This window comes from Cricetulus griseus, chromosome 4 (assembly GCF_003668045.3).
Source record: "Cricetulus griseus strain 17A/GY chromosome 4, alternate assembly CriGri-PICRH-1.0, whole genome shotgun sequence".
NCBI classification, from domain to species: Eukaryota; Metazoa; Chordata; class Mammalia; order Rodentia; family Cricetidae; genus Cricetulus; species Cricetulus griseus.
The window spans coordinates 76,446,748-76,457,784 of NC_048597.1; the positions used below are offsets into that span (position 1 = coordinate 76,446,748).

Below are 11,037 nucleotides of genomic sequence, written 5' to 3' on the forward strand. Positions count from 1 at the left end.
CTGGGCTCATGGGAGGAGACCCTTCCTAGCTTGTCACTGCACATGGCTTCTTCAGGGCAGAGGAACGCAGCCCCTGCTGTCCAAGTCCTAAACCTTTTTTCATATATGAAGACCAGCACTGAGCCTGTAACAGCCTCTAGAGTATAGGTCTCTCGGAGTATAGAGCCCCTCCTTACCCTGCTGACTGTGTGGGCTGCAGGGCCACCCTGTGGGCCTGCCAGTCCCAGAGGGCAGATAAGTGGGTGTGGGTGGTTCTTTACAGCCAGGTGCAGGGAGGAATAGAGTCTATCTTATCAGCCCAGAAGGGTCAGGGAGAAGCCACTGGCCTTGACTCCTCCTGTCTCTGAGCCCTGAGAACAAGAAGGCAGGGAGGTGCACCCTGTCTGATACTGTGAGCTGTGGGAGCTGGCAACCAGGCAAGTGATGCTGTTCCTGGGTGGCTTCCACTGGGCATTTCTGTCTGGTTGCCTGCCTAGGCAGCTGGTCACTGACTCCCTACCCCTGCTACCTTTGTCTTCCATGTTTCCAAGGTCAGTCTAGTTCTCAGACTCCCTGAACACTGGACTGGGTACACAGATGAAAGAGAGAAGAGGGCCTCCCAGGCCTGAGTCCCCATACTAGGGCATGCTAAGCTGTGCCATGAGCCTTAGAAACCACTTTGGGGTGTGGCCAACCTGAGGTTCAGAGGGAGGTGACAGCCCCAGCTCCTGTCATGGCACAGAGCTGGTCATCTGGGGGCAAAGTCCACACTCTTTGCCCTGTACTGCTCTGAGCCACATCATGATGTTCACCTTGGCTGTTTCTGGCACCCAACCTCACTCCATGGGCTCCAGTGAGCCCACTACTTAGTGATCCACCACTCAGAAGACAAGCCCCGCAAGAAAAGAAAGCCCAATAAACTCTAGAAAATGCAGTGTTTATCTATAAATAAGCAGTTAGTAGCTGGGGTAGGCCTATACACTGGCAACTCTGTTGTGCTAAATAGGTTAGGCTGCCCCTGGGAGGGCCTTGCCAAATATCTGTGCTAGAATGCGGGGCAAGGGGCCTTCCTCATGCACCCAAGATAGCCACAGCCAGGCCCAGGCTATGTGACTCCCCAGCCCTGAGTGACTGGGCCTATTCTCCCTGGCCATCTTTCTCTACAGCGACACAGCCTGGGATCTAACCATCTATTTCTTCTGCCCGTGGAAGGAAGGGCCAACTCATAGCTCCACCAGCAGGATGCAACTAAGACATCTCACAGGGTCTTTGGTTTGTCCATTTCGCCCAGGTGACTTCACTCTGGGCTGTACATGGAATAGAGAGGCCCCATGCATCCCTCAGTGAGGCTCTCAGAAGAGGCTGAGCCTCTCTCAAGATATGCTGATGGGTGGGTCCCCAGCTAGGCTCCACACACCCCATGCCTCTACAGGTCCTCTGAGGGAATCAGCATGCGCTTCTCTATGTTGCGACTCTTCTTACCCCCTCCAGAGCCACTGGCTGGGCCAGGGTGGGTGTTGGGTGATGGGTGCTCACCCTGGCCAGGCCCAGGAGCTTCGTGTGTGGACTGCTGTGTATACTGCTGGTATGCTGGTGAGAAGTTATGGATGGCATCCTGGACAATGTCCTGTGGGCTGATGGTCTCCTTCAAGCCACTGGATATGCTTTGCATGGGTGCTGGCGGGGCTAGAAGGTAGAGCATGTGGGCCTGAGTCACAAGTCCCCTGGTCCAAAGCACCCACTTCATCGACCCTCAGCCCTGTATCCCACAGGCCACCTTTGGCTATTTTGGTCTGGGGATCCTGCATGTCCAGGTCTTGTCATTGGCTAGCAAGTGACCTCAGACACCCGAGTCCCAGCTCAGCCCCTGCATCTCAACACTGGTCTTAGAGCAGAGCCCATTCTTGAATAGACTCCTGCCCAGGGAAGCCCTTCACCTTGAGCAGATGGGAGTCAGGCAGCCACCAGTCATGTAACCAATATGGCACACTCACCAGGTTGGCCAATCCAGTCCATTTTGACACCCTCCCCAAGCACCAAGGAGACCTAAGAGAGTGGCTTCCTCCACCCACATCTTTCAGAGCTCATAATCTCCTGGCCTACCTGGCTCAGACACCTACAGGGATGTCCCCCTGATGAGTCCTGGAAATCATGGCTGAGTTATTACAGGTGCCCCTGGTCAATGGGGCCCAGCTCACCTGGTGAGTTCTTCTTCTCTGAGTACACCTGGCTGGGGAAGGCATAGCGCAGCGCAAGTGAGGCAAATAGCATCTCAATGCAGATGAGGAAATTCTGGTAGCCAGCAGCCAGGGTACCAGCCCCCACCCTGGTGCCATCCACAGCCTGGACCTCGGGGATGACCCCACACCTCTCCAAGATGGCCAGCAACATTCCTAGAGACAGAGACAACCATTCAGGCCCCATCCTTGCATGGAAGCTGAGCCCTGACAAAGTTCTTACTGAAGCCCAGGGTATGCAGGGAAAAAGGCTAGCCTCATCCCAGGGCTTCTTTGATACTAACCACATTGGTGGGAGGGCTGTGGTTGAGAAGGGCTGGTTACCTCAAAGCTAGGGTTCCTGTTGCTCTCCCAGACATATCCAATCTGGGCCTAGAGCTCTTATGCTATAGGCCATGAGGACTGGGTTCTCATGGCCTGCTAGGGGCTTGGTGGGGACCAGGGCTCAGGAAGCCAGGCCATAGCCTGCCTCCTTCTGCTGATAGACCTTACTGTGTCCCCCATTCCAGGCTCTGCCAGCTCCAAGCAGAGCAGCTGAGCTATTGACTTTTGGTAAGGTTAGGGACGCTGAGGCACACAGGACTGGGATGGAGGTGAGATTTGAACCCAGGTACCAGGGATGACAGTACTGGCCCCACATCCTTGACCACACAGCTCACGCACCCTGCCAGAAGGAGAGGAAGATGATGGCTTTGATGGTGAGGAACTTGAGTACTGGCTCGAAGGGCCTCAGGAGGTCCCTGGTAGCGAAGTAGAAAAGGAACAGAGCGTAGAGAGCCAGGCTAACCGAGGCGTTGTACACAAGGGTCACATACAGGTAGCCACTGTGGATGCTGGGCCAGAGGAGTTGCTGGTTAGAGTAGTCCCCATCCCTTATAGACATTCTTTTAGCCTGTCCCTTGGCTGGGTACCACAACCCCAATGACAGTTTCACCTAGATCCTCCCTCCAGGGCCTCAGACAATGTTAAAGCGAGCAGTGGGTTGGGGGCCTGGAGTTCCCCATTCAGGAGCAGGGCAGGTTCAGGTCCCTCCCCTGGAGCTGTTGTCTGTCCTCCTAGGTACTCTTCAATCTTAGCAATGTCCTCTTCTTTTCTTTTCTTTTCTTTTCTTTTCTTTTCTTTTCTTTTCTTTTCTTTTCTTTTCCCTTTCTTTCTTTCTTTCTTTCTTTCTTTCTTTCTTTCTTTCTTTCTTTCTTTCTTTCTGAGGCAGGATCTCATGTAGCCCGGGCTGGCCTCAAACTCATTATATAGCCAAGGATGAGCTCCAGCTTTTAATACTCCTACATCAACCTCTCAATTGTTAGGATGACAAGTGTGTACCACCATACCTAGTTTATATGAATTTGGAACACAGACACTCATGCATGCTGGGTAAACACCTTGCCAGCTGAGCTATAGCCCACAGAGAGGGGGAACAATGCCCCTTGAGGAAGAACCTGTGGGGAACCCTGCCTCCCACAGCCCCAGTGAGGCACCTGCTCATAGCCCCTCTTACTTGAAGTCCCCATCGTGGTATTTGTCAAAAGCCTGGAGGATGATGGTGATCAAAGCCATGACTGGTTTCACGATGCAGAACTGTAGTGTGGCCTGGGAGGGGTGGGGGAAGGGAGTGAGGCTGGGATGGGGTGGGGCAAGGGCATGGGGTGGGGTGGGCAGGCCCCCTCACCTGCTTGCAGAAACGTAAAAAAGTGATGGAATAGGACATGCCACGGAGGCAACAAGTCCCATAGAAGCAGCTGGACCTGTGTGTGAGGAAGAGGTCATTAAGGCCACTAGGAAGACAATTGGGGTTCTCCAGTGCAGCCTGGAGGCTGGGCCCTGCCAGGGCAGAGCCTGGTGGTGGACTCACCTGATAGGTTTGCCACGGATCTCAGCCATGATGGCGCTCTCTCCCCCCAGATATTGGAAGCACAAGGTCAGGAAACTGTAGATTACAAATGCTGCAGGGGCACAGAGGGCCGACAGTGAGGGTCAGGCATGGAACCCCTCTGTACGCAGGCACCAGCAGATCCACTCAGCATACCCGGGGAAGGGGGTGCGCTTCCTCAGACTGTGCAACCCCTGAAGCAGGTCCCAGATGAGACAGGGCACCTTGGGGGTGGTGGGGGAAGTGTGTGCAGGTAGGTGTGCGGGTATGAGTCTGAGGGTCCCTGCCGAGCTCCCCCAGGCCCAGCCTGGAGTCTCACCTTCGTAGCAGTCTCGCACAGAGTCGAAGTAGACGTAGTATGGATGGCCCCCGAGGAGGAGGAGGCTGAGCCATGAGTCGAAGGCGTAGATGGGCACAATGAAGAGGAGGCGGATGACGAAGCGCTGTTCTTGCGGGACGGTATAGGAACGCAGGTGGGAGTAGATCTGTGGCGGAAGGGTTTTGGTGGCTCCTCTGCCCTGCTCCTGGCCCTGCTGTCTACCACATGGGCGCCAGCCCCAATGCAAAAGGAACTAGAGCCAGGCAGCGCTCCAGGCTGCCCTCCCTCTCCTACACTGCCTAATGTTCTACCTAGCACAGGACGGGTAGAGAGAGTGGAAGTAATCAGAGGCATGTCGTAGAACATGCTAGATGAAGAGTCGAACCTGCTTATGACAGGAGCATTGTGAGTGGGTGCAAGACCAACTTAGCATCCCTGTCTCCAACTAGAAAGGAGGGCTGGGGAGGTGGCTCAGTTGGTAAAATGCTTGCTTTGCAAGCATAAGGACCTTAGTTCAAATCCCCAGCACTCATGGACAAAAATAAACTAGGTGAAAGGATGCATGCCTAAAATCCTAGTGCTGGGAGGTAGAGATAGGTAGCTCTCTAGAACTCACTGGCCATCCAGTACAGCCAAATCAGGGAACTCCAGGTCTCAGTGAGAGACTGTCCCTTAAAAGCAAGGTGGATGGTGTCTGAGGAATGACATTGGAGGTTGACCTCCGTCCTACGCGCGCACACACACACACACACACACACACACACACACACAGAGAGAGAGAGAGAGAGAGAGAGAGAGAGAGAGAGAGAGAGAGAGAGAAAGAGAGAGAGAGAGAGAGAGAGGACTAGGGCATGCCTCAATGGTAGAGCACCTACCTAATGAAGGGCAGAGGCCTGGCTAAGGTAGAGTCCTTGCCTAACAAGAGCAAAGCTCTGGATTCAATAGGACATGCCCCCTCCAAATGGAATACATGCTTAATACATACATACATACATACATACATACAAACATACATTTTTTTCTTTTGAGACAGGTGTAGCATGACTCACTATGTAGCCCTGGCTGACCAAGAATTCACTATGTAGGCCAGGCTGGCCTTGAACTAATTGAAATTTACCTGCCTGTGCTTCCTGAGTGCTGGGATTAAAGGTGTGAGCCACCCCAGTCAGACTTTATTATTGAATTTATCCTCAAGTCTTGCACAGGCTAAGCAAGTGGTTTCCCATTGAACCATATCTTCAGCTCTTTAAAATAGTGTTAATGGGCAAGGAGTGTGGCTTGGTGGGAAAGCACTTGTCTAGCATGTGTGAAGCTCCAGGTTCAATCCCCAGTACCACAAAGAAAAAAAGTATTTGCGATTAACAAATAAAAATGTTATAGCATCTGCTTTGAAGATATGACATATGTGTGGGTACCTATGTAGGCCAGAAGAGGGAGCCAAATCTTCTGCAGCTGGAGACAATTGAGAGCCATCCACTGTGGGTGCTGGGTCCTCTGCAAGAGCATCAGTGCTTTTAACTGCTGAGCCTTCTCTCCAGCCTCTCCTTGGGAGATTTGCAGGCACATGCTTTACCACTGAGCCACACCCTTGGTCCTCTTTTTAATCTTGGGAGGAGGGGCAGAGGTTATTCCAGTGTTATTCCTCAGACACCACTCTCGGTATTATGGAATGAGATCTCTCACTGAACCTGGAGCTCGCTGGTTTGGCTAAACTTAAAGCTGGCTGGTAAGTTTCAGAGATCTGATTGGTCACACCTCCTTGGGGTTATAGATGTGTTCTGATGCTGTGCCTGACACTTTTTGTGAATCCTAGAGATGGAGCTCTGGACCCCATGCTTGCACAGCAGGTGCACTTTACGAGCTGAACCATCTCCTGTTTTGATAGACACATAAGAGGCTGAGGCTAGCTAACCTCATGTTTTACTTGCTTCTGTGACATGGTGTAAAGATCTTTTTTTTTTTTTTTTATCACTGTTGTTGTTTTTGAGACAGAGACTCACTATGTAGCCTAAGCTGGCCTTGAATGCATCCTTCTGCCTCAGCCTCCCCCAGTGGTGAAGTGACAAGCCTGTCCATCAAACCAAGCCTAAAATTCATTCCTTAGGCATTTTCAAGCCTGTAACGTATTTTGATACCCTGTGGGTTCATCTTGAAGAACATTCCAGAAGTCAGGACACTCATTCACTTATCCACGAAGTTTCCTAGGTCCTGCTAAGTGTCAGAACTCAATAACCTGTAGCACAGGTAAGCTCTCAACTTGGGGACCGTGGAAGGCCTCTTGCTCTTTGATCTCTTCTAGGAATCTGTCCCTATCCAGAAATAAAGAGGAAAGAAATTGTGTGCAAAGGGGTTCATCATAGTGAAACACAGGAGCAAATGCTGGGGCTTCGCTCACCATAGGATACCAGGCTCACACCACGGAGCCTGTGTGTAAAGGAACACTAACTACATAGTGAATACAAACGACGCTCAGATGCAGAGCTCTGTGGAAAGTCCTCTGATAGGACGAGGCACCTGAGATCAGAATAGGAAACCAAGCAGGGGTTCAAGTATGGTACCTGCCTAACAAAAATGGAAGGAAAGGGCTGGGGATGTGGTTCGGTTGGTAGAGTGCCTCCCTAGCACGAAGGAAACCCTGGGCTTCATCCTCAGCTCCATATAAACAGGGAGGTGTGATGCACAATTGTAATCAGTACTTCGGAAATGGAAGCAGGAAGATCAGGACTTCAAGATTATCCTCTGCTACAATAGAGAGTTCAAGGCCATCCTGGGCTACAAGATGCTGTCACAAACAAAATGAAACAAAATAAAAACAAAAAACAATCCAGAAAGGTGATTATACTGTTCACCTTAAAGTGTTCTGAATTTTTAGTATTTTTCTACAAGAAACAGAACAGGAACATTCCCCTCCATCCCACCCCACTTCCAGGAACAGAACCCAGGATTGTGCTCAGTCAGTCAGCACTCCTACTGAGCCATTCTATCTCCTTAGTTTTAGCAGGGGTGGTGGAGGGTGTCTCACTAGCTTGTTCAGGCTGGTCTTGAACACATTATGGACCCCACGGAGGCCTTCACTTGTAACCCCTTTGAGTCAGCCTGTGCCCCTAAGCCCCTTTATTCAGAGTCTTTAAGAGGAATTGAGCTGGGAGCTGTGTGCCTCCTCCCCATTCCAGGCCACTGTGGGGAAGGCTCTTCGGGGAGGTGGCCTACGGGGCAGGGAGGTCATGCTTTTAGAGGGAGCCTTGTGTATGCACAGGGACCGCGTGGGGTGTGAAGGCTGCTGGCATTAGAGACCAGCTCCTTATCAGTCCCTTCCTCCCTCCTCAGCTGCTGGGGAAGGACATAATGTGACCAGCCAGCAGGAGACCTTTCCCAGGCTAGCATTGCCTGGCTGGTGACCTTGGCAAGCTGCTGCCCTCTCTTACCTCAGTTTCTCCATTTATAAATGGAGGTGTTGATCCCCTCTCTGTCTAGTCCCTACCCCTCCCGGAGGTCATTCTGTGGATCCTAACAGGTGACTGACACCTGCCCGCCCTGCCTTCAGGCATGGGTTTGTCTCCCACGTGTCCTGGGTTCTGAGGCACACCTGGCCAGGTACCAGTCAGCAGATGGCTGTCACAGGCAGAGAGGTGTTTGCTCTTACTTTCTGCCCCTGGCTCACCTACTGGCTCAGTCCCTCCCCGGTGCCAAATGGGTGTTCCAGAGGGCCTGGTGCTTTCAGCTCCCGGCACCAAGCTCCAATTCCTCAGCTCTCTGGCTCCAGCTCTCCAACTACCCCCATATTCCAGCTGCCCATCTTCCTTGCCCAGTTATCCACTCTGCCTGCCCAACCCCCACCCCCAGCTCCTTATTTCCACTACTCTCCTAGCTCCATTCCCAACCCCTCAGCTCACTGCCCTCAGCACCCCTCCAGTTCTCCATTGTCCCAGCTCCATACCTCTCAGTCCCCACTCCCCTAGCTCCTTCCCCCATCTTCTTACCCCTCCTCCCCAAACTCCCTGAGTCTGGCTTGAGGTTCTCTATAGAGCAAAGTCCAAGCTCTGGCCATTCCTGGAGGGGAAAGGCCCTTTCTCTTCCAGCTGTGTGAGCCAGGAGAAGCCCCCGGTCATCTCTGAGCCTTAGTGTTCTTGTCTGTGACCTGGGTCCAATCACTGACCTTGGGGAGTAGAATAAGATGCCTCAGACAAGACTGGGGGTGCCCACCCAGTAAACTGCCCTCTGTCTGGCAGAGACCTCTCGTCTCAGGTTTGTCCCCTGCATGTAAGTCCTGGAGAAGGGCCATAGATGGACACCATACCTGGGGTGTCCAGTACTGGGGGCTGTCCCTGGAGGTCCCATGATCCTAGCATCTGTTCATGGGGTCCATATGAGCCTTGCCAGGTCCCATAGAGATTTCGAGGCCCAGCAGGGTTTTGGGGTCCTTACCTGGTGGCAGGTTAGCAGTAGAGCAGTCCATACAAATACGCCTGACACGCCTCGGGCCAATGCGCTGGTGAGGAAGAGCTGGGGGGGCCCCTGCGAGCCGTTGTCCACGCGCTCCATCTGTGGCCCGGCTGCCACTGTGGGCATTGCCGGAGGGGGGCTGGGTGGAAGCCAGGTCGCTGACACCAGGGGAGCTCCGGCTGTTTTCAGAAACCCTGACGCATTCCTCATCTGCAGAAGCCAGCAGAGGAGTGAGGACCCAGGGCAGGCTCCCGTGGGAGTGTGAGGGACAGGAGGTGGGGCAGGAGGTGCGCAAGGCCATGTGGGTGTCACCCTGGGGCCAGCCCTGCCCACTACAGTTTCTGCCTGTCTGGCCACCGTCCCTAGAACCCCAGTCATCGTCCACAGAAGCTTCCTTGGGAGCCCACCATGGCCACCTGTCTGTCCCCTTTGTGGGAGTCTGCCCTGACTTTCCCATGGACTTCCCTGACTCTGGGAGGTTGTGCACTCACACTTGAACAACAGGGACCTGGCTGCTTTCCCACCTGGGGCTCAGACCCTGGGTGGATGTCCTGGGAAGTCCCCTCAGGTTCCTTTGTGCCCTGGGTTACTTCCTAAGAGGCAAAGACTGCTTCTAACCAGGCGATGATGGCCGTCCCTGTAATCCTAGCACTGAGGCAGGCAGACTGTTGAGTATAAAGTCAGCCTGAGATACCTAGTTATTCTGCTTTTAAAAAGAAAGACATCTCCAAGCAAACTCAAACTCAAAACAAACAAAAACCCCAAACTTATGTCTATCATGGTCTGGGAAGTGGGGATCCACCTGCCTGGGTGTTTGGGAGAGATGGCCAGTCATCATACCTTCCGGCAGGAGAAGGTGCTCCACCCCCACCCCCAGTGCCAGTCCGCCCCCACCGACCCCCTGCCTGCCTCTGACCCAGATGGAAACTCTTAGTGTCTCCACAAGCTCCAGCAGCAAATAGTAGAGTGTGTGCCTGCTGGGAGGCAGTGACACTGGGGCCTCCTTTCTACCCTCAGTTGTCTGTCATGGGGGCGGGAGCCTACCTCTGTGAGCAGGAAGCTCTTTGGCCCAGGCCTGGGAGGCCTAGCCTCCTCTGGGGAAGCCTGGCTGGTCATTCACCCGGCCTCATGGCCCCCACTGGGAGGCCAAGCTTCAGTCTGGGGCAAAGCCGGTCTCTGGAGGGTTGTGCTAGGCCAGGAAAGGTACACAAGGCCTCACCTGGCCAATGGCCCACCTGGGCTTCAGGCTAAGGGAGGGACAAAGGGAGGAGAAGCTAAGGTTTGTCCCCGCCCCTGTCGACACTCTATCCCTCTGGGGCTGTTTGCCCAGCAGCAGCTGGCTTCCAGGAACTGCCTGGCTGGCAGGTGCCTTCACCTGCTGGCACCAGGTAGTCAGGCAGTTGAGCAGGCAGGGACAGGAGTAAAATGTGTGAACTGTGCCAGCTCAAGGGAGAAGGCCATAAGGATTCATGGACACAGGGCTTCTTTTTTGGGTGGCGAGAAAGGTCTAGAACTAGACAAAGTGGTGGTTGCCTACTGTGGGCATCCCTACTACTCCAGAATTGTGCACTTAAAACTGAGCAAGGCTGCCAAGCGGTGGTTGCACACACCTTTAATCCCACTGGGGGTGGGGGCAGAGGCAGGTGGATTTCTGTGAGTTTGAGGCCAGCCTGGTCTACAGAGCGAGTTCCAGGACAGCCAGGACTGATACACAGAGAAAACCTGTCTGGAAAAACCAAAACAAACCAAGACAAAGCTGGGCAGGGATGAGGCTCCATTGGTGGAGTGCTTGCCTAGCATGCATGAAGCTCAGGGTTCCATTCCCTGCATTGCATAAACCAGGCACCGTGATATATGCCTGTTTTCCCAGCACATCTGAGGTGAAGCCAGGAGGATTAGAAGTCAAGGTTGTCCTTGCTACATACTGCTATAGCCAAACTGGGCTATATGAGAGCCTGTCTCACTGAATGAATATACATATTCATGAATGAATATATAAATGAGTGAAAAAAATAAAAATGGGTGAATTTAACCAAACCTCATAGCACAAGTCTGTCATCCCAGCTACTTGGGAATCTGAGGCAGGACTGGTAATTCAAGACCAGCCTAGGATACAGAGCCAAGTTCAAGACCAGCTTGGGCAACTTAGTGAGACCCTATCTAAAAATACAATGTAAAAAGCATGCTGGGAA

The 11,037-nt window shown here is 53.0% G+C and overlaps 1 protein-coding gene across 1 annotated transcript; it reads right to left on the minus strand.

Moving 5' to 3' along the window:
- Positions 1-1,405: 1,405 nt before the first annotated feature.
- Tmem184a (transmembrane protein 184A) lies at positions 1,406-9,961 on the minus strand. The gene is made up of 9 exons (XM_027413497.2): positions 9,890-9,961; positions 8,828-9,055; positions 4,403-4,568; positions 4,066-4,156; positions 3,883-3,958; positions 3,712-3,803; positions 2,880-3,049; positions 2,178-2,372; positions 1,406-1,665 (listed from the first exon to the last, which is right to left on the minus strand). Exons 1-9 carry the CDS (start codon positions 9,959-9,961, stop codon positions 1,406-1,408), a joined length of 1,350 nt encoding a protein of 449 aa, XP_027269298.1.
- Positions 9,962-11,037: the final 1,076 nt, after the last annotated feature.